The sequence below is a fragment of the Formica exsecta genome, unplaced genomic scaffold (assembly GCF_003651465.1).
Source record: "Formica exsecta isolate Colony F162 unplaced genomic scaffold, ASM365146v1 scaffold17, whole genome shotgun sequence".
NCBI classification, from domain to species: Eukaryota; Metazoa; Arthropoda; class Insecta; order Hymenoptera; family Formicidae; genus Formica; species Formica exsecta.
In genome coordinates this window covers 12446-37016 of record NW_021849015.1, presented here as the reverse complement: position 1 = coordinate 37016, position 24571 = coordinate 12446, and the positions used below count along the sequence as shown (strand labels likewise).

Here is a 24571-nt window from a genome sequence, read left to right as displayed (position 1 = left end):
TAAATAATTTCTAATATTTTTATATATTTCAAAAAAAAATTTTTTATATGTTACTACAGTTACTACACATTGGTAATGTTATATTTTATTTCTTGTTCTTTGTGTTTTATCTTTATATTTCATTGTGTCTGTGAACTTCTTAAGACGAATTAAATAATTTCTAATATTTTTATATATTTCAAAAAAAAATTTTTTATATTTCTGTTATGTTACTACACATTGGTAATGTTATATTTTATTTCTTGTTCTTTGTGTTTTATCTTTATATTTCATTGTGTCTGTGAACTTGACGACATTCTTAAGACGAAGGTGCGAAGTATGCACGTTGTCGCATTGCAGTGCACAATTCCAGTCGCTGTTCTCGCGGCGTGTTTTTACATATAACATGAGGGCGTGGTTTCTACTAGATATGCGAATTTTTATTTAATTGTGTGTTGTGACCACAGAGAGGTGAGCGACTGTGAGAGGTTGCGTAAAAGGTCGGTATGTGGAAATAGCGATTCCGCGGTGCGCACGTCGAATAGATGGTATGATTTAAGAGTAGCTTCATGTAACATTACGCAAAGTGTCCCAGACATGTGAAAAGTATTTTCGGAAGAGATGTTACGGGATAAATGTGGATATAATTTGGAAAACGTCCAGCGAGACCTCATTATGGAAATTTTTAATACCGAAAATAGAGGACTGTGAATCAAACGTCAGAGACGCATATACGGATAACAGATCGCAGATATAGTGAAATATAAAAACTGAAGCTGTGCGCACACACTCTTACACACAGAGACAATAATATTAATATGTTTAAAATTATTTCTTTATATATACGTACACATTTTTTCCTTTCATTTTAACAAATGTTTAAATAAATCTAATACAGAGTTTGTAGTAGAGAAAATTTAATCAAATTTATAGTACATCATTTTAGAGTTAATAAAAATTTTATTTCTGACCTATTTGTCAAAATTGACATTAAAGATCGTGATTTCGCGACGGAGGTAATTTTCGCAATATCTACGATGAAAATAATCTTTCGATTAGAAATTCTCACTCACCATGGCGTGTGTATCCATGGTGAAGACTTCTAGACTATGAATGTCTGGCTCGGTCCTCCAATACTGCGAGTACTCCTGCGGTCGAAGCTTCCGCACGTTCTTGTGACAGCAGTAGCACATGAGCACCACCATCATGATCACACCGCTGATCATGGCGCTAAAAGCGAACCAATATAGACGATGTTTAGACGGTGCTTTTTGTGCAAAAAGGTGCCCGTGCGCCCGTGGGAAAAAGCGAGGCTGCTATAAAGGGCAGGTGACTGGTGAAAAAGTGAGCGTGCAATTTTACCCGATGGAAATTTTTAAACGCGGCTGGATATAAAACGGTTACTTTTAACACCTGTTACATTCTGACGGATAACTTTCCGCGGCGATTGGACAAAAAACCGTATATCGCAAAAATACTTTGAACATATCCTTATACTTTAACAGATGTTAATTTGAAAGATAACAAAACATTAATTTGAGAGATATCAGGATAACAGAACGATTATTGGTACAACATTTCCATGTTTTCAACATTCGTTCGAAGAATTTTATTGTGACAAGTAATTTAAAAAGCAAATAGCTTGTCTCTTTCTCTTTCAGTATATCCTACAATAAATAATGCATCGTTGCTAATTACGATAATTATTTATATTTAATATTTACTTGTAGTAAACTCTGTTATCTCAAATTTTTAAAGTGATAAAAATTTATTACTCGGAGATGTGTAACGACGTATTTAATTTCGTCTGTACTTCCACATAACTATATGCTATGACAATAGAACTCTTCCAATTATCTAATTTAATTCTACTTTGTAGAACAATATAACAATGTTATTAATATTTCGCAAATGTAGTCAGAAAGAAATTTCAAATATTTTCATAAATATTTTACCAAATGGTTAATATTTAAAAAAATGTTTAAGAAAAAAAATATATGGTATCAATGTAGTTAATATTCACACCCGATTTATTTATTTATTTATTTTCGTATGAAATATCAATTTCACATTGATATAAATAGTAAATTTGTTGCGAGGAGTTAAATATTCGCATTTTTCAATATTTAATCCATTTCTAATGTATTTATTATTTAGCTGTTATCTTTCGGAATAATCATTGAATTTTTAATCACTAGCTATCTAGGCAATTGTGTTTGTCGAGTGTGAATACAATGATCTAATTTAACATACGGACCACAATACATTAATATTAAGGGATTGAGAGAGATTAGGATTGCTTATCAGAAATGAAATCGACTTATGGAAGAGGCGCATTAATATTCGGAATTAAATGTTTAATATCTTTTGCTTTCCGAACCATGCTGTTAGCATTGGCCGGCGCGATTGTTACTCACCCACCAAGAAGAATGTTAACGTTGCCATGCAGATCCGCGTCGAAACGACCGCTTTTGCTGGTCGACGATGAGTCGTTATAATCCGGCAGGGCGTTAGTCGCATCCCCATAAACGCTGCTGCCGTTATGATAGCCATGGGCCTTTTGCACCGCGGCCATCACCGCTATCTTCTGCATTATCCTATTCTTATCGTTGTCCTATAAGGCCGATCCTAATCGCATCTCTTTCCGTTCTTCGCAAATAGCATCGAATAGCGGCTAATTAGCGTTGCTGAAATTAATTATCCCCCTCTAATCGTTATCAGTCGGGATAGCTTCAAAGATCAAGAGCAGGATAATCTCGATCCGTGCTACTCCGAGATCGCCGCTGATCGTCCCGAGAAAGAGTCTATCGTTTCCGGAGACGCCTCTCTTTGAAAAAACCCACCGGATGCATTCCTCTTTTCTGTTCCCCCCGAGCACGATCGATTTTACATTACGATCGATTAGATCGCTCGGGGGGATCTTTGCGGTTGAATTGGACCTCAGATCTGGAACATCGTCATTATTTTTACGAAATGCATAATTTTTATCTTTTAATAATTCTTGCATAATTGTCACTTTTATATCTCAATTTACCTGTTGTAATTTTTTAGATGTAGTTATGTATAAGAATGCACATAGCATTTTTCAATCAATTTTCTCTCTTCGCGCTCTAAAAGAAGTCAGTTATATTATTGTTATACCGGCTATACTATTTTTTAAAGGAAAAACGGAGAAAATCATATATTTCGTGCTTAATATGTGACAGCACACATTTTATTTTAATTTTGAAGATTGGAGCCTGACTTAAATTCTAGTTTGTTTATTCTAAGTTGATAATTTATGTATCAAATATTTTATTTATGTATCTTACAATTAGTATATTATTGAATACGCACATATATGACAAGAATGACGTTCAAACAAGCATTTAAACTGGCGTTAAATTAACAAGTAAAAAGCAACAAATTCGATTCGGAATAATGCCAATTCAATAGACGTTGTTTAAAATCCATGATCCGTATTATTGCCTTTGTTTACTGATGGCTTACCGTTAAACAGAGATACTTTTACGACGCGCTTTTGTAGCAGCAGATAAAATTCCCACGGATCGGACGTCACATCACTTCGCGTCGTGTCGCGACAATGCGATTCCGCGTGTCTCGCCTTTTTATGGAATCGAGTCGCGATACGATTCACGCGGAATTCCAATGCTCCAAATTGAATTTCTCATTGTACTCACGTGTAGTGTGAGGAACAACCCCGCGATCGCTTGACTTTACGGATTTCCGGCGGCAGGTTTACTCGCGCGTGAAACGCGCACGTCATCGTTTCTCCGGCATGTCGAATTTCGGCCGATAGCCTCGTCCTCTGTCAGAACTCGTCTCGTATAGTTTCCTTGTCACAATCTATAAATAAACGATTTCTATAGTTTCTTGTTTGCCAAACGAAAGATGATACCCATATAAAATTTTTTGATACCCATTCAAAAAATCTATTTTTTACTTAGAACACATCTAATATAGAATCTAGAACAACTTGTGTATTCTAGAAAATAATCAATTATTTTGTTATATATATGTATATATAATTAGTTTATATATAATTAATTTGTTAATGGTTGGTTTTCGGACCCACGTTTATTAAATTTTTTTTCTTTGTTTTCATCTCTAGAATATAATGTTAATGCTTGAAATGTTTTTGGAACACTCTGTATATAACAATGAATATATCAACGATGTACATCAATAACGAACCGTTGGAAATATTTTTAGTTTTTTAATTTGTTCATTAATTTTGATGCGATTTTTATTGTTATTTTCTCTATAACAGGACATCAAGTGTTTACTTATAAGAATTTCAATTTCGTTGAATAAACTTTGCAAATTTCAGAGCAAGTGCGTTAACGAAGTGCAGTTTCTAGCTGACGGAAATATATTTCGAAATTGATAAAATAACGTATATAATATTCTATTTACATTTGTTTATCTTGTGACGATGATTAAAAAAATATCATCAGAATATTTCAGAGAGAATATTCCTCTGGGAGTCCTTCCACTTTCAGACAGCGATCGATACTCATTTTGAGCCGCCCGATACGATAGTTAATTTCAAGGATAATCCACTTGGTGTTAATTTATTAGACCGTGGCTAAAGTATTTTACGCGAGCATGCGCATATAAAGATCGAGGAAAAGAGAATTTTAAACTTTAAACTTTATCCAAGAAACTTTCAATAAGGTTTTCTCGAAATAAATTTCAAATCTTTAATTTATTCTACAGATGTATAATATATGTATGTGTGTGTATATATAAACCAAATATATCATTAATATAAATTATTCTCATTATCTTATTAATATAATGTTAGCATATTAAAATTTTTTGTCTAAAATTTAATTTGAGTTCGAGTTAAATACAATATTATAACGCGAGGGTTAAAATTTATTGGTTTCTTACACCATTGGTAAAACTTAAAATCATCTTAAAATCGGTAAACATATATCGAATGTTTTGTTTCCTTTTCTCTTATATATATTCGTTTACAACGAGTACATAAACATTACTTACATAAACAAACGATAGAAATATTTTTAGCTTATATTCTCAAGACAACGCGTGATACAATTTTTCTGTATTTTTTACACATTTGTGAGAGACGAAACGTGCGTTGATTAAAATGACTCACCTTGTATATAGACACGGCTAGAAAACTTGCAACCGCGCCTTTACTCCACTTTGCGCCACTCTGTTTTTTTTTTCTTCGTTTCTTGGCAGTATAGTATCCGCATTTCTGCCTAGCGCATTAATGAATGCTGCAGCCGGATGTGATAATGCACGTCAAACTCTATATAGGAATATTTATTGCTTCGCGCGTATATACATTGTTAATAAAACTCAATTACGATTTTATTCGTATTAACATTATAACATTTATACATTTAAGCTGCTTATTTATCTGTTTTAATTGAAACAATCTACGAGACGGAAACGATCCCTATGAAATACTAATGTATTGAAAACACTGAAATTAAGTAACAATTGAAATATTAATTATGCACACACACGATGCAGTTTAATATAAATGTAATTTAACAGAAATTGAGAAGATATTTTTGTTTGATATTAAATGTTATAAATGTTTATTTATATTGTGTTATTTGTATTATTACATTATTAATTGTTTAATCGAAATTAATTTATCAGAAAAGATACGGAGTTCAATTTATTTCAACGTGGTTTATTTTTTTAAATCGATAATGAGTATAGTTTGCTGTTGTACGATGACATCATGTGTTCCTTTATGCGACGAACTAATCAATAACGACTATTAAACTTATGCCTTCGGTCATTGCAGAGAGAGAGAGAGAGAGAGAGCATAGATAAAAGATGGTATAACCCATATAAAGATGGTAGAATCATTGCTAACTCGTACTGAATTTTAAGTAATTCTTGGCCGGGTCTAAATCAATACTGAAAACGTGCGCATAAAGCCGCATGAAAACTCGTACATCGTATATTCGAGAGATGAGATCATTGCAAATTGTATTATTCCAGACTTTATAATGGGAATGTATGATGTTTGTTGCAGATTCGCGTAAATGAAAGACGTTAGATGAGGAAGTTTGCGAGATCGCCCGAATTGCAGGTAAGTCTATGATGCAAAATGATATAAACGAACAAATGTGACGTAATTTATGTTGATATAAATATGTTTAATTAAAAAATATTATATAATAATTGTTTCATAAGATGCACGAGCAGAAACTTGGCTCTATCAATTCGCAACGTAAGCATCTTTGATCTAATAAATGAAAGACACAAATTTTATTTTTGTTTTCTATATATCAACGATAAATTTTAATGTAAAAGAGATGTGATTATATGTAACGTTTCTGATATTGTATAATGCGATACTTTATATTATTAAATTATTCCAGTAATTTTTTTATTTGCGCTTTGTTTTTTGATTGTCGGCAGTATATTAAAAAAGTCAATTGACAAGGCTAATGATCAATGATAGATATTGTTTAAATTGCATATTATAATGTTCAATTATGCACTTTGATTTGCATTATATAATTATAATCATGGACAATTATCTATCATATTACATTAATATTTCGATACATATCTGTCTATTTATTCTTATTTATCTAATCGAGAGGAAAATTTCCATTTAATCGTGCTATTTTTGCTTGAAGCAAAACTAATTGACATCTCATTAAAACAATAGTATTCAATAGATACAACCACTTTAATATTAGCAATATTGTTCCACGTATCGATCTAATCAATTGTTATGGCAAATTATCTTCTGCCTCATTCGGACCTAGAATTGCCGCTATTCAGCTGTGCGCATTTAACCTAATCAACCACCCATGCACTTGCTTGATTATATGAGGAGGCCACGATGTCACGCGATATTCGACCCGGCGTTAATTTTATTTAGATTGTCTGCAATTGTGTAACACTCTTTACTCAAAAATAATGTTATTATGCTCGTATAAATATTTACAGATGATTGCTTTTACATCTCGATTTGGAAAAAATTGATTTCTTCCGAGGAATATTTAACTGCCAATTTAATTGTTCATGAAGAGTATAAGACTTATATTTCTGAAATTTTAATTCATCTTTAATTCTCGATTATTTACAACACAATTATTGAATTAAAATAATGATTTTTTTTTATCTATGATAATAATAATTAACTATTTGTGATAATTTGATGACATTTTCCTGGCCTCCCCTTTCATATATTTTTAGAAGCTATTTATAACTACGCTAGTATGAGTTCTTCAATTTCCTTACTTCCTAATTCACGAGATATCAGTGTCGTATATACGAACGCTTCAATCGGGCTTTCTTGCTAATCGACGACCTTGGCTCACATCGGCTATACTTGAGCGCGATATTTTCTCACGACGTAGTACCGTATTTTGTAGTTGTTATATACATGCATTTTACGATTAGATATTTTAAAGGAATTTTCGCATTTTTATAATTATTCAAGGTCGTCGAAATTTCTCGATATGGATCGCAGAATTCTGAAATGTCAAGATGATTGACATATCTAATCTTTTATTACTTGTGATAATAATATAAATGGGAGATTGTTCCTAATTATTTTTTAATTAATATTAATTACTCTTAATTACTATTAATTTTTTCCTATAGAATATTTTGTGTAATTAAATCTATAATATATATAGCGAAATATAGGAAGAGGCAATAAATGATTCGAAGATCATTACACACACGTATCATTATGCATTATTAATCATACGGTAAATGGAGTGCAAAGCGTTAAGGATACGAGAGATTGTTGTTTCCCAAGTATTAAGGCGTCTGCCGAGAGTTTGTATTAATCATGGAACGTTCGTAACGCATCCGTTCTCTTGATCCACTTCTTCAAGTCAAGCCACTCTTTAGTACGTTCAGCAACCAAGGCAGACTCTTAACAATATCCGGAGAATCGGTCGTTAATATTGATTTGTATCTTTATGGATACTTGTGAAAAATACCGTCTTCATAATATTCATAGCTTCTCGTAGCATTCATGCAATATACGTTCTACGCATTTGTAAAATCACGAAAAAAACTAGGAAACAGTTTAACAAGTTTTTTTTTTAGTAATAACGAAATAATAATTAATTAAATCCCGTATGATTTTTACATTATTTCACACAAAACTGCGAAAATTTACAGAATACTCGCATCATTAAAATGTTGCCATTGAAAGGAGAGAAATGTTCTTGATTATTCACGATTTCCTCCGTGCATATATTTTATAGCTTTCGGGAACGGTAAAAAATCATCAATGACACCGGCCACCGTGACGTAGTGTCCCCTTCTAAATGAAACCCACCGCATCTTATGGGCCACTTCCTCTTGGTAATGACCTAGCGACATTTAGCGACGTTAACCGCATTAAAGCCGTAGCTACATAAAACTCTCTTTGTGTGCCATTACTTTCGCAACTTTTCCGAAGGCCAGCGGAACTCTCGAATTATTCACCGGAGTGTCCCTGCGCACCGGCGACAATACGAATTTATACATGTCAAGACTTCTTCGATCGTGGATGCATTCGTCTCCAATTTCGCCAAATTGTTTCGGTATACTTTCATGTTACGCATTCGTCGATGTACGTGCCGATCATTCGTTTTTCATTCGTATCGGGCATATTGACATGACAGTTATCGTTGACGTGACATCATATCGTATACTTTTATAACACGGTGTATTATAAAGACACTGCACCTAATGGTAGGATCGATGTCGGCTAAAACATCTAGAGCCTCAAGTATTACGCATGTAATGTTTTAACGTCGCGATCTTTAAACATTCTTTATTTATATAATAATCAGTATGACAATCCAGGAAAAAGAACTGCATTTTTGTTAATTAAAATTAATTGATTTTTTTTTCATACACGTAATGGATACTGTTTGACATTGACATTACAGTTTTTAATGTTTTATTATTTTAATTGACTCTAATCTTCTAATTTAATCAATAAGATTTTATATATATATATATTGTTTCTTTTTTAATATAATTTTTCTAATGTATCCAAGTTAGTAAATAATGTAATGAAAACCACATAGATATTTCATATTACATGAGCTTTGTAATTAGTGGACTAATTAATATTATCGAAGTATTATCTCAACTGTACAAATGGCATGAGTTCTATTACAAAAATTAATTAGATTTACTATATAAAAAGATTATATATATACATATATATATATTTATATGTATGTATATATAATTTTACTCTTTTTAAAATGTATAATTTATAAATTTCTTAAAAACTTATAAAAGGTTTCACGAGAAGAAAGTAATTAAGTAAATCTGTCGTCGCAATCATTGGTCTTGCACGACAAATTCTCAAAGTTGTCTTTCTCGAGTTAAGAAGTTCCATTAATTTGTTCAATTTTATAATAATTAGACTTGAGAACTTGAAGATATCTTGACAGTTTCTTTTTAATATAGGTACGAGGCACATTTTACATGCATATGATTTTAAGACACGTCAAGAGTTTCTGATTTAAATGAAATACTTTAACTTCTCTACGGAGCTCTCGGTAGATTCGAGACCCGTTAATTCTCGAGGTTTTTATTTATTCTTAAGACACAAGGGTGAGTTGTAAATAAACGAGGACTGCAGGTAACTACAGGGAAGCGTATGCTCGCACTATCTGCGGTACGCTAATTGGAGTTGTCACATAATGCCACGGTACTCCAATTAGTTTCCCCGACATGATATATTGTACATAACGAAAATTATACACGTCTAGTATTAACTCGTATCGTGTGTAAATTTGACTCCTTAACACATCACCGGTGCATTTGATTGACAAAATCAATCTCAATGCATTTTATCGGAATGCAATGGAGAGTCGCGTTTATCTTGACTGCTCGATTAATTTTTTTTAAATTTGATGATATCACTTTATTTGCATACAAAATTTAAAAGACAAGTCTCTTGCGATTTTCGTACATGAAAATAAAATTCATTAACACTATTTTAAAGATTATCCGATATAATTGCTTCGTCGCTTCTAATTAGCTTTAATTAAAACGAATAGTTGTAAGAAAGGTAATATTACCTTGAATTAATCGAGCACGAAGACTTTTTGAATTAAGTTTTATTATGGTATATTGTACCTGCGCGTTTCCTAATCACGACATTCACGCAATGTTTCACTGATTAAAATAGACTTATCAATTAAATAAAATCATAATTTCCAATTTAGAAAATCATAATATCATTGTTTATTGTTACGCTGTTTTTATAGCGTTATCAAAATGCTTTTTTTTCTGGACTGCTTTATCGAATAAAATTGATTATAAATTAAACAAAATTAAAGTCCTAAATTTCCAAAACTATAAAACAAACGAAACTATTGTTATCACCGTACACTATAACAGTGCGTTATCAAAAAAATGTTTTCACTTCAGATTCAATATTCCATTAATTGGTCTACTTTCAAGGTTCAAAAATCATGTTATAAACAAAACTATCGTTATCGCGATATTTTAGAGCGCTTCGATATATCTCCCGAATAATATATCTGTCTCTTAGTGAGACAAAACAAAATTTTCAAATTGCAAAAACATGTGGTACAAACAAAATCGTACTTTTAAATAAACCTGATGGACATATGACATCGAGCGTTCTGCGTGATTGTGTGCGTGTATCGATTAAAGGACGCGTCGAAGGTACGTGACATACGTGTACGTTACATATATAGTCTACGGGCTCTATACATAGATATATAGAGCTACGTGTGGGTGCCTTTACTGATGCTGTAGTTGTGGGTGGGTTCGCCCTCGACCACGCAAAACCACGTCGGCCTTTTTTTCTATTTTGTATCGAACGCCTCGACTCTGCTGGACGCGCACGATTCGCGACTCGGCCCAAGTCGATCTTCACAAGATAATACCCTTGGAACTTTCCTCGTAAAACTCGATGATCGGAAAGAGCTATAAACGACTGCTATAGCGATCGCAATTGAAGATTTGAGAGAAATATTAGTCGCCAATATTGCAAGAATCATCGCGAAAGTCAAGTCGTAAATTAAAATAGATTGGATATTATTGAATTATTATACGCTATTGCGAATGTTGCGCTCGAAGGGCTTGTGGTTGATAACATGCTAAATGAAAATTAATTTTGTAATTATTGAATAAATATAATCACTGAGGAACCACGAGAAACAAAAGTTATATTTTCGCTTTTTAAAATTTGATAAAAAAAGGAATTTCTCATATATATCGAATGGTCACACAAAACAAATCTGAATCATCTTTCAATTATTTCTTCTATATGACAAAATATTATTGATTACTCTCATTAATGTGAAAAGTAAAGATGCAAAAAGGCAAGCACAAAAGTAAAGTTAGATTTGCAAAAGCTAGTAGTTCAATAATATTCGTTAATAAAGTTTTGAGATTTACTACAGCTTTGAAGCTTTTTTTATGGAATTATTAGTCCTGAAAAAATATTGTACTAAATTTAATCCCGACTATAATTGGAAAGTAAAAAATATGAGCCAAGAAAATATATCATGTGCTTCTGATTAAATGACTTAGCATTACTGCGACGAGTTCGTCGATCAAATTAATGAAAATGTATAATTGATTGTAGAATGACATGTACCACATAGTTACTACTTTAAATTTTTTAATATCAAATTAGTGGAAAGTAATTTAGTAGATATATTCAATAAATTATTTTTATTCAAATATTTAAGAATCAATAAATAAAATGTATATAAATTAAATTAAATTTATGTTCTAATTTTTTCCATTTAATTTGAATCTTTTATCGTTTGATTCTGTTTATTTTGATCACTCTTTATGTGCTCACGTCTTTTATTAGATTTATCTTTTACTTAGATTTATCTCTTATTAGCTGTATTTTTTATTAGTAAGATAAAAATAGCTAGATTATATATCGCACCATTTCATTTCATTTCATTTTTATTCATGTTCATTTTTATGGTTTCATTTTTATTTTAGTACTACTCTAGCAATCTTAATAAATCATATACAATATAATCTCAAATTAATCATATTTTTCTCCAATTTTTGTTTGTCTACATTTAGACGATTATTTAATTTAACTCTTTAGTGATAATATTCTACGATGTCAACAAAGTTTATCAGTATTTTGATTAGCGAAAATTATTATTACGCGCAATAACGAGAATAGCAAATGATGTCCAAGTTATACTATATCTTGCGATTACTGTAGATATATAAATAAACTCGCAATCAATTCACTGCCATTTTTTCGCTAAGAATGTTTTTCAATAATTGAAGCATCCGACACCGCTGTATGAAATATCGTGTCAATTGTACTTCCGTATTTGTTGCCGCGACATCAAACATTGTACATAGTACACGCACTTGTAACGATTTGATTGTATCAAGTATTTAAAACGGTTCTTGAATAAATTTCATAACGCGATAGTTAAAATTATAGTACCGTCAGGTTGTCGTGATCGTGAATGTCATGAGATTTAATGCCACGTGAGGATCCTTGGCAAGATGTGACTTGCCACAAGACGTGCGCCAGCATATCATTTTATAATCTAACAATTGTGACGAGAGAATGACGTCATCAATGTGTCGGTATTACGCGTTACTTCGGAGATACGGAGAATAATTTTAAAATCCTTATAAAAGCGGAGATGTATGCGACGTCGCACACACACACAGATGCTGACGACCATTGCTATGCGATGTCATGTTCGCGTACGCAATAGTAGCTGGATAAATATTTCTGACATATTTTTGTTGATATTATGAAAAAGATAAGGTACGCAAATTTTTTAAAGTATTTCGATTATTTTGTGATTAATGCGAGAAGCGGAAGTCCGTTTAAAGTCCGAGAATTAATTGTTATTGATCTTGGACATTGCTAATCTCATGAGCTTGTATAGGATTAAGAGGATGTGAATTCGAATTCGTATTATTTACATTCTAATAAACATAATTAAATTAGGCGAGTGGTGATTTACAGTTCCCTTCCTTCTGAATATTAATAGCGGTGCTTTAAGCGTGCCAAATGTGACCTTTACATAGGGTGTTCAAGGTGATAGTAAAGCACCTACTTGAAATTTTTTATCTGAATATTTTGTAGTTTTATTATCTAATCGTATCAGCTATTTTATTTTAGAACTAGATATCTCTCACGAAATGTTGCTATTATTAAACAACCCCTGTTTAATATTTTATATTTCTTAATCTTTATTTTAACGACACATTTTGTCAACTTATAAGAGAAAATATTATCGATGAAAGAATATTAATATTAATTATTAGTTGATTTAGTGAATAAATCTAAAATAAAGTTAGCAAAATATACGTTGTTTCTTAATTCATTTACTTACCAAAAAAATTAACAAAGCATTTTGTCAATTGAATGCAATGTTAAATTTTTCTAATTTATCTTTCCTTAAATAAAGTTGATCTAAATTTGATTTTCTGAAAAATTCAACATTAGTTTTTTTCACGAATTATTCAAAAAAGCTTCTAGTTAACTCATCTTCAATTTTTAGATATTTTTCAGCTGTAAAACTAATCTTCTCGGATTGTTCAAAAGATAAATCCATCCGTCAGGTGTTAGCTACATCGCACCCTTCAATTTCACTCGATACTTGTTTGTCCCGTGACAAGTATTAATTTGCCAAATGAAACCAACCTTTTTCTCAGTATACGACAAAGGCTTGGTCGATCAGTCGCTCGCCAAACACCTGCGATACCGTTTTCCCTGGCGATCGATGGCAATCCTCGCCGGTGTCCATTCGTCCAAGTTGATCACCACGACGACGACGACGACAGCGTCGACGGTGCGACGCCGCCGTGCGTGACGCGCGGCGTCGACCGCGCGCACGGGGAGGCGAGACGTTGACGACGATCCCGTTCTACGTCGGGCAAATTCTGTGTCCGGTCCGTCCTTAGTACCGTTCCGTCGGCGACTATCGGCGGCGACGGTCATGGCACGTTCGTTGCTTGGCTACGCCACGCGACTCGCGGCCAGGCACGGCATTTAGGTATAGTTCACGTGTGCCGGAGGCACGAACAACGGAGACCGCCGTCGCTCCCACCTTCTTCGACTTCGTCGTCCGCGTTGCGTCACACTCTCTCGACCACCCTCTCTCGACTCACCCTCGCCGGCGCGCCTCTCTTTCTTTCGCCTGGAACCCTCTTCCGTTACCACCCTCATTGCTCAATAGAGAGTAAGAGAGAGAGAGAGAGAAAGTAGGTTTTATATCTGCTTTTGTACCGGCGCGGCGGTAATGTTAAACCACCCGTTCGCGTGAGAGTGAATTTCGGTCAACGTGGTTTGGTGCGGTGTTGGATTGTCAGTCTCTCCTCCGTGGTCCCCGATGTCGTCACATAGGTATCACGACGGTATAGTATTTCATCTGAGCGAGTGCCGTGCGAAATTCAAACGATCTCTATCGAATTGAATTTTTGTTGTGAAAATTGATGTGGTTTTATGCGAGGAGTTGATCTGTGCGGTGTAGACAGTGGTCTAGCGGTATAGACAGTGTGCACTTGCATCGTTTAGTTTCTCGCATCGTCGCTCTCAAGTCTGTTTTTAGAAAGTGAAACCTATAACGCGAGGAGAAATCGAATTATGAAAAATTAAAAGCACACATCCCTATTATTTTGACTTTTTAATCGTCTTAATTATAATTTATCGAAATGTGTAGTGAAGTTGAATATTATTCGTATTATTTTATTTTATTGTAGTAATTATTAAAGTAATTATATATTATTTTATGATCCAAGTAATTATACTTAATAAATATAATTTTTATTAGTGTTTTTTTATTATATCTTTTTTAATTAGATATATATATATATAACGCATGTAATATCTATTTTTAATATACACTTTTTTATTTTTATTTTTTAAAATATATTAATATCTTTAAAAAATAACAATTCGTTGCATTACAAAATTCTGCTTGTCACCTTATACAATATTTATCTCAACCTTCAATGCTTAATTATTTATGATGAAGAAAATTAGTTCTATGCGACTATCTAGGCTACATATTTTAGAAATACTTATATATAAAAAATATGTAGCATATATATCATTTTTTTTTTTTATTAGAACTTTCTGTGACCATTCTTTTCCTTTTATATACCACGTGAGTTTATTGAATCCACTTTTTGGTGGTCATGTGATATCGATTAATCTGCCGTTAGTCGCGATCGATTTTTTCGGGTTTTATACTGTTCTATTTCGCTTAGCAGTCTTGGCTTCGTGCATGAATGTCATTAGAGCTGCCTAAATGCAAAACACGTTAGGTATGCACGCGGAATGAAAAATAACAGTGCACGAAAATTGTTAAAGCCAGTCTTGCTTCTCTTATAACTGCCATGCTCGACGCGGTAGACTTATGATTACGACGGAATAAATTAGCATGTAGAACATTGTGACTCATTTCGGACGACGGTATCGAAATCTAAAGTGCCTATTCCCCGGGGCCCAGCACCGGAGGTGCCAAGTGTTGTCTATGTAGTAATCAGAACCGTAGTACCGTCTAGCCCGCGTTTCATATTTCGAGAACTGAACCAGCTAAGCTTAGAGCTTGGCTCGTCCAAAGTGTATTTCTGTGCAATTCGACAGGTGGTCCTTAGACACCATCACTTACCGTGATAAGTAGCAACACTCGACGACGTAGCTTCTCTTTACGATGCAACGAGAGCGAGGTCAAAATAAACACTCGGTCACCTCAGAAATGTAGCACTTGCTAATTGAACGTGACCCTTTTTGAAAAAAAAAAAAAAAATGAGATTGTATTTCTTTAATAAAGAGAAAAATATAATATGTATAATATAACATAATAACAATATATAATATAACAAATATGATCTATTTTATAATTTAATTTCTGTTTTATAGTTTAATTTTTACTTGTATAATTTTCAAGATCTATTAACTTATATATAATATCTTTTGTTCTTCAATTTATTAAATTTTGTCGCGTGGTTTTTGTTTTTCAAATTTGACTTTATGTTATACATCTGTTAATTGCTTTTTGTGCCCTTTCTAATTGTTGTTTGTAATAACAATGAATGATTGATTCTGTTATCAAGAAAGATAGATTATTCATTTATATTAAATTAGATATATATTTAATCTATTATTTAATTATTTATTATATTTTTCATTATTTCGCATTAGATATTTAATTTTACGTAATTTCAACGTGAAATTTTTTTGAACTTTTTTATTTCTTAGCGATATTAAAATCTTTATTAATCGCAGAGATTTGCAATATAATTCGATTACCGGAAATACCGCGAAGTATTGCATCTACGCAAATTTCCTCAACGTATTTACATTCGATAAAGGGAGCCGGAACATCGGATGCGTCTCGAGGATCGCATCACGAGGGATGAAAATCTGCTTGGGTTTCCGACGGAAATGTAACATAATATTGGAAAGGCGATGCCTGGCAAAGGTCCATAAATTCTCGTGGGATCATAAAGCGGGAAAGCAAGCGCTTTTACGCGCGTTCATTTACGTCCGAAACACTTTCGCCGCCGTCTTTCTCGTCGTGTCGGCCCGATGAAAAAGAACAACGCGTTTTCCCCGCGCCAGAAGAATCACCGGAAATACGCGGCAAACATTTCCTTTCGGGCGTCTGGTCTCTAATCTCGAGGTATACATACCGTGCCGTGTCTTTATGCAGACACGCTTTCCACGTAAATCACGTCTTATCTCTCACGTGTCACCATCTGGGGATTCCGCAGTAGGAAGACACATCTATATTCCTGTTGCGCTAGTAAATGTGAGCCATTATGTCTTCGTGTCATATTGAAATGTAAAAAAAGAAAATGTTAAAACACGTACACCGTGATGTAACCGGAAATAAGAATGTGTATCTACGGTTCGCGTATAATAGGTATTAATTAATAATCATTAAATATGATTACATCACTAAATTGAAATGAAAATAGAGAAAATATGATTATATAACTTGTATATATTTCTAAATATCTATAATTCTAAGTATAAGCTCATCTCTCTGTCTCACGCATTAAAGCGATTTAAACTATATAAAAAATATTTGAAATAATCGGTTATGTTAAATGCTAATCAAAAATGAGAATAAATGCGAAAGAAGTTTGCATTTTTATCGTCGATAAAATTAGCATTTAGCATAACCGATTATTTCAAATATTTTTTATATTTTTCTATTTTTATCGCCGATAAAAGTGCAAACTTCTTTTGCATTTATTCTTATTTTTGATTAACATTTAGCGTAACCGATTATTTAAAATATTTGTTATATGATTTAAATCGTCTTAATGCGTGAGACAGACAGATGAGCTTATACTTAGAACTATAGATATTTAGAAATATACTATATATAAGTTATATAATCATTTTTATCGTCGATCAAAGTGCGAATCTCTTTCGTGACCTACTCACCGGTTTACGGAATCTGACCACGGGGAAACGATAAACGATTTAGGTGTGAGAGATATCGTTATCGTTGCCTCGTTTGCGGTGAAACGACAGATTCGTTTCAATCTAACGCGATCGTTCGATTCGCGAGTTTTAGCAACCGTACCCGCAATTTTTCCCGTTTCGTTTATTTGCAGACTCGCCAGAATGGTGGGTAGCATGCCCAGCGGATGGATGAGGAGGGTTCTCCTCTTTCTCGTCCTGATGACCGGAGTCTTGCTAATCGCCATGTACGCTCATGCTCCACCGCTCGCATCGCTACAGCCGTTTGCGACTCGTCGGTGAGTAATTTCCGATTACAATTTATTTTATTTATTCTCCTTCGAACAGGTGGTTTGATGGATAAAAAAAAAAAATAATAATTGACGTTTCACTGAGGATGAGTCATTATATCTAATTGTAAAATAAGCCGTTAACGCATTTGTCCATATGTAGGAAAGTGAGCGGCTTTTTTTGGGCACCGCTATCTCATGCTTTGATGTATACTGACTTTTTAATAAGTTATAAGTATTATTTTTTTATGAAAAAAAAGTACCAAAACTTAGGGAAAAAATTGGAAAAAATTCCGATTTATAAGTAAATCCATGTGTGAAACGCAAAAGACGCCTTTTTAATTTTAGTGTTTCTTTAATTTCTACTAACGCGTGACCAGATTTATTTGCCGCGATATGTATTAACCCAGTGTCTTTTGATTATTTTCTTACATTGCATGTTTTTTTTATTTCGAATTTATTTCGTACACTCCCTCTCTCTCTCTCGCATCATCAACGCGCATCGAAGAAGACTAGAGGACTGGCAACGCGGTTTGGTTAATTACCTGGTGGGTAATGAAACCACCATCGGACCTGAGGAACGGCTTTACGAGTATCTGGAAGAGCCTAGGTAACGGACAGTTCCTGATTGGGGATGGAATTTTAAGCTAGACGAATTGTACCGCGTATTTCTGATACCTTAAGCTCGAATTCATCTCCGCTTTTGCCTCGATTGGTCTGTTTGGATACGTGTCTGGTTTAGAAAAAAAAATATTTTATCTTGAACTTTATTTTTATCAAATTACAATAGATCGAATGATTATACGTATACACTTGATTTTAAGTTGTTACTAAAAATAAAAATTTTTAATTTTTAAGGAAATAAGGGCATTTAAATTCGAAATTTTACAGAAAAAAAAAAACATTTATCTTTGACGAAAAAAAAAAATGAATTTTTCAAGTTTTGTAAGATAACATATTAATAATATTCTGTCTCTCTCTGTTTATCTATGTTATATAAAACTCTTAAAATGACTGTGTGTATAAATATCGAAATATATTATTCATCTACATATAATTTTAAAAAGTTAAACTTATTATATTTGGGTTATAATCTCGTTATATTCTTTTTTCTTTTTTCGAAACCAGTCACGTGCTGTATGATACCAATCAGACATCATTCTTCTAATTAAGACGCTACCTGGGTACGACCTACAACACGTCGATCGTTTCGTGAACAAATTCCCGAATGTCTTGAATTTTCGCGTGGGAACTCTTGTGTATTCCTTAGTCTTGCTCTTCTCACCCTCTCTTGCAACATCGCACCTTATTCTGACATTCATTCGTTTAATCTACTTGCCCGAACACGTCCGTCATACTAAGCGTACGCTATTGTTGTGCACCATTGTTTTCCGTATTCCGTGGATTATACTGTTTGCGCTCTGTGTTGCATCTGTCCCGACCCGCTTCGCGAACCCGACTTTCCCAGCTTTAATTCTGAAAACGACTCGCTTTTACTTTCGGAGACACAGTGTAGGTTTAGCTACAAATTTGAAAGATCGCGAAGAAGAGAAAAAATTGTTCGATAGTAAGAGCAATATAAGCTTAAAGTACTAACAATACACTGTTGGAAAATTTGTGTTTTCTTGTTAAAAAATTTTAACATTATTAAATTTTCAGCATATTATTGTTGTGTTAATTGAACTCTAATGTTAAATTATTAAAACAACTGAAAAGAAGTATAAAGATAACACAATGTGCACATACTTTTAATTTTACAATAGATGTTCCATATTATTAGTGACAGGATTTATTCGTTAAAATTTACGGACAAAAATGTTGATTTTATTCTACAATAGGAGTGAGAGTGACTACAGACTGTCAATAACATTTTTGCTTCCTCATAGAGGAAGCTTTGTTTCAGGTTAATTTATTTTGAATTACTATGAAGTTTGTACATTCTTTTTGTATTGAAATATTAACGTAGTATTAGTGTCACCATTTAACATATCTATATTATGTTAAATTAACATGAAAATTTGTATGGGCCGTTTGGGACACGCGATCTTAAATTGCATATATATTTAATTTAAGCCAAATTTTCCAACAATGTACTAACAATAAGTGAAACTAGCAAATAAGAGCCAAGGCGCGGTTATTGGTGCGCAAACTTTTTGTTGTTAAATTTCATTGACAAGTAGGCATTAAAAATTCTGTATAATTAGTTTAAGGCTTTACCAAAAATATCGTTGCTTTATTCGCAATTTCTTTTCGAGTTTCATTGAAACATTCGTTTTCTATCGCTATCTATAACGATGCATTTGTTCATTTTTCCGTAACTTTGGGCAGACGTTTTTCCGTTTATGATCAGCCAACTATTTTCCTGCGCTTCGTTCAGCGAATGTCGTTTCTCTCTTTCTCTTTTGCTTTTCGTGAGCATCTAATTCGGACAATCCCGACGATATCGTTTTTTGTACTCTTATTCGTCTTATCATTACAATGAGTAGCTTTTCATTTCTTAGAGCTACGGTATCATCAGTTTGGCCAAGAATAGAAAATGAATCGCGAAAGATGGATATGATTTTTTTTTTTTTTTTTACCAAAATGAGAAGATTGTGAAGATTCGCTTTCTTTTCAATTTCGACCTACGAAATTGTTTGATTAATATATTATTAAATGACACGTAATTTAATAATAAAATAGTGCTCATTTTAATTTATTATTGAATCTTTAAATAATTATTTTTAAAAACATTTCTTTTTATTAAAATAAAAACAAACAAATGTATACTATGTAATTTTGTAATTTCATACTTTGTAATTTTTTATCTTAATTATTTGTTTATAATGCTTTTAAGCTTTAATCTTAATTTTATAATTTAATGTTTTTCTTCGCATTTATTGTTTATTTTATGCGTTTAAATATTGTTTATTATCACCGCTGTTGAGGCAACGGTTTAATTATTAAATGTGAAATACAGTTGACTACAATAATTATTATACATAAATAATAATATCCTGTTTATAAAACCGGATACGATCATCTATCGCGATAAACTAAATTATTTAATCGTATTTTAACCCTGCAAAATGGAGCTTGGAAATAACACTTTTTACTGCATATTATTTCTTCTTGAATGTACCTATCATTTTTAACTCTTCTTGCAGAGATTGCGAACTAAATGTTTGTCGCAAACTCTGGATATTTAAAAAAAAGGATTATAGTAAATAACTACATTACTTGGTAATCCGTGATACGAAGAACAAATAAATGAATAAAATTTGGAGAAGAAGTAATTTACAAAAACGATTTCTTTTTAGAGAAAAATTAATCAATTTTTTATGTAAAACAAAGAATATTTTTTTTTGTGCCACACAGATTACCAGCCATCCTGTACATACATTATATCACGTAAAATATTGCGAGTAAATTGAGCCGACTTACAAACTCGATTTTTATAATCGTAGAACGTTTCAAAGTCCATGGTCCTGGGCGTGTGTGGCAAATCGATGCGAGAGGCGAGCAGTAAGATCCTCGAGGACGTCCTTGGCGACCTGCACCGCGCATTGCGGAGGGAACACTCGCCTGTTGTGGCCCAGACCGACTGGAAATATCATCCTCGGTGATGACAGTATCATCCTGCATCTTCAGCAAATCGAATTCGTCACTGTCAATACGAGCGACCAGGAGACGAAGGATCTGCTGGAGAATGCAAAGGATGTTTTCATCGGTGAGTATTGATAAACCTGACGGGAGAGAAACGTGTACTGGAACATCTCAAAGACGTTTATTTAATGGCAGGGAACATCAGAAGTCTGATCAAGGTGTTGAATGCCAAAAGTCGATCCGGTATCGACACCTTCACCATATACCTGAGCGCCGGTAATGCGCGGGGCACCACTCTGTCTCTGGATACCGACGAGTCGTATAAGCTGGAACTCGCATCGAAAGGGAAGATCTTGGAGGCAAGGATCACGGGAAAAAGTTATTTCGGGGTGCGACACGGCCTCGAGACTCTCAGTCAATTGATCTGGTGGGACGAGGCAGCCGGCAAACAGGGTGCTCTTCGCGTTCTCGCACGAGCCTCTATCGAGGACAAACCCATATTCCCTTATCGCGGCCTCCTAGTCGACACCGGCAGGCAATTCTTTCCTGTCGAAGAGCTCAAGAGAGTGATCGACGGCATGGCGGCTACGAAGCTCAATACCTTTCATTGGCATCTCACCGATTCTCAGAGTTTTCCCTTCGATTCGGCGCAATTTCCGGAGATGGCGAGATGGGGCGCTTACAGCGGCGATCACATTTACACACCCGATGATGTGAAGGATCTGGCCGATTACGCGAGGATACGCGGCGTTAGAATCGTCGTCGAGATCGATTCCCCGGCTCATGCCGGCGCCGGGTGGCAATGGGGTAAGTTTAGTAAAAAATCTTAAATTTTTCTAAATATAAAACAGAGAAAGAGAGAATATTAATATAATTTTATGAGATTTAAAATTGTTAGAATTTTTACATTTCTTTAGTACTAACTTTTGTTGACTATAATATTTTTATGTATGATGTCAGGTGCGGAACATGGTTTCGGCGAGTTAGCATTATGCGTAGACCAGCAGCCGTGGTCGTCATATTGTGGCGAGCCGAACTGCGGCCAGTTGAATCCTATAAACGAGCACTCGTATCGGATACTCGAGGGCCTGTACCGAGAGCTGTTAGATCTCACCGAGGTGCGCGACGTGGTGCATCTCGGTGGCGACGAGGTAAACCTCGAATGTTGGGCGCAATACGGCAACATTACCTTGGCAATGCAGGCGCAGAATATGACGGATCATCACGCGCTTTGGGCGGAATTCGAGGCGAAGATGCTGCAGCGATTGATCCGGGCGAATCACGATAAGGTGCCGAAGGCGGTGATTTTATGGAGCTCGCCGTTGACCAAGAGGCCATACATCATGACGTACTTCGACCCGAAAATCCATGTCATCCAATCCTGGGGTGGCAGCAACTGGCCGGAAACGCCAGACCTGCTGGAAGACGGCTTCCGCGTGATCTTGTCGCATGTGGACGCGTGGTACCTGGACTGCGGCTTCGGCAGGTGGCGGGAAAGCGGCGAAGCCGCGTGCGGCGAATATCGTACCTGGCAAACTGTCTATAATCATCGTCCATGGAGAGACTATCCGCCGCAGCAACTGCCTCTGGTGCTCGGTGGCGAGGCGGCGATTTGGAACGAACAAACCGGGCAATCATCCTTGGGACCTCGACTATGGCCCAGGGCATCAGCGTTCGCTGAACGATTATGGTAAATAATATTAAGTAGAAAAATGCTATTTTTAAGGAATATTTTCACGAGAAAAATCTTTTTCAGGAGTGACTTACCGACGAATAGTTACTCCACGGATGAAAACGTTTACACCAGATTGGCCACGCACATCGAAGTTCTGAACAGCAGAGGCATCAAGACAGAGTCTATGTGGCCGTATTGGTGTTCCCAGAACCCCGGTAAATGTCTCTGACCTCTGATCGTTAGAAATTCGCGAACTATCGATCAGTCGTCCCGCGAGTGCTGTACCTGCAGTACTGATAATCGTATAAAAACGGGACATCTTAAGAAAAGACGATGTCTACCGCAAGCCTTGTCGAAATCGATTTCGTTCGACGCGCAATTACATCGCGTATTCGTGATTCACGGGATTTCTCGATAATCGGCCCGTCGACAAACTTGACAATCGTTCCTGCTCGATAAATCATTTGATGCTGAATTTTCACTATTTGCGAGACACGGCAAACGTTGAAAAAGTTTGAGGCGTTTGTTGAACAGTATCGATATCAAATAATGGGTCAAAAATATCATTTATGCACTCTCTGCGTGTGTAATGTACGCGCAGATATGCTGAAGCTATGAAATTATGCAAGCGACAATAGTTATTGACAAGTTGTGAATTTAAATCAACATGTATTAACTTGAATATATGGTTTGTAATGTAGGACAATTGAATTTCTTTTGAAAAATGCTTCGGTGAGTTAGTTAGTTAGTTAGTTTTATAAACATCTATTTAACAAAAATCGCAGTCAAAGATATAAAAATAAAAAAGACGTAAAAATTGTTTCGATGAAATGCTTTCGCGATTATTGATTATTACGATATTCAAGTTTGAATTGTGCATTGAACGTAAATATCGCTTTAGTTTCTCTCGGTGTCTAAACAATATTTCGTTATTTGAAGAATAAGATTGATCGGGAAGAAATATATATCGTTTATGAATCACGAAATTACCAAGAGTATATTATGCAATTATTCATTATTGTTCTTGAGTTTATTTTATTTCATTTTTTTTTAAATATGAACATTTTTCATACTTTTTTTTAAGATTAGACAGCACAATAATTACTTTCCAGTATCGTATACTTTATTTTTCCCAGTATTGATTCGATGAATCTAGAATTCTGAATGATACTTTGCTATCAAATATTAATCATTTAATCATATTATACTGCACGATAATGCGTAATTGAGACAAATTGAGATAATTGCGCGCTGTGTTCTAATATCGAGAAATGACAAAATACCGTTTCGTTAATCAATTAGAGCGAGGAGAGCGTCCTTGAACCAGCGAATGATATCTAATAGAATATGACGGCGCATCGTTGCCTCATATGCGTTATTAACGCGCAAGAAGCTTATCGTCGCGTTATTTCTCGAAGTTTACAAATCTAAGATACCGATGACGAAGTACTATCACGATTACACGATAGCCTTGACGCTACGACGGCAGAAAGAAATTTTATATTGTGTAATTTAGCTTTCTAAATCGAAATTATATTATTGAAAGTATAAATAACAAATAACGAAGAAAACACACCATCGCCGTGCTGACACCATGATATGGTGAAA

The 24571-nt window shown here is 34.3% G+C and overlaps 2 protein-coding genes across 6 annotated transcripts in view; one reads left to right on the top strand and one right to left on the bottom strand.

Moving 5' to 3' along the window:
* LOC115233277 overlaps positions 1 to 14647 on the bottom strand; it is a 22031-nt gene extending 7384 nt beyond the window's left edge. For 2 of the 3 annotated variants that reach the window (XM_029803591.1, XM_029803592.1), the window contains exons 1-5: positions 13637 to 14647; positions 3660 to 3825; positions 3014 to 3089; positions 2397 to 2925; positions 1053 to 1209 (exon numbers count right to left, since the gene is read on the bottom strand). In XM_029803591.1, coding sequence (XP_029659451.1) covers positions 1053 to 1209; positions 2397 to 2572 — 333 coding nt within the window. In that variant the 5' untranslated portion in view covers positions 2573 to 2925; positions 3014 to 3089; positions 3660 to 3825; positions 13637 to 14647. The remainder of the gene's footprint in view (positions 1 to 1052; positions 1210 to 2396; positions 2926 to 3013; positions 3090 to 3659; positions 3826 to 13636) is intronic. The other variant, XM_029803593.1, reaches the window with a different exon arrangement.
* Positions 1 to 24571, top strand: part of LOC115233276 (probable beta-hexosaminidase fdl) — a 42647-nt gene extending 18076 nt beyond the window's left edge. For 2 of the 3 annotated variants that reach the window (XM_029803589.1, XM_029803588.1), the window contains exons 2-8: positions 6008 to 6064; positions 17569 to 17712; positions 18215 to 18313; positions 21150 to 21412; positions 21484 to 22095; positions 22249 to 22978; positions 23045 to 24571. In XM_029803589.1, coding sequence (XP_029659449.1) covers positions 17579 to 17712; positions 18215 to 18313; positions 21150 to 21412; positions 21484 to 22095; positions 22249 to 22978; positions 23045 to 23192 — 1986 coding nt within the window. In that variant the 5' untranslated portion in view covers positions 6008 to 6064; positions 17569 to 17578 and the 3' untranslated portion in view covers positions 23193 to 24571. The remainder of the gene's footprint in view (positions 1 to 6007; positions 6065 to 17568; positions 17713 to 18214; positions 18314 to 21149; positions 21413 to 21483; positions 22096 to 22248; positions 22979 to 23044) is intronic. The other variant, XM_029803590.1, reaches the window with a different exon arrangement.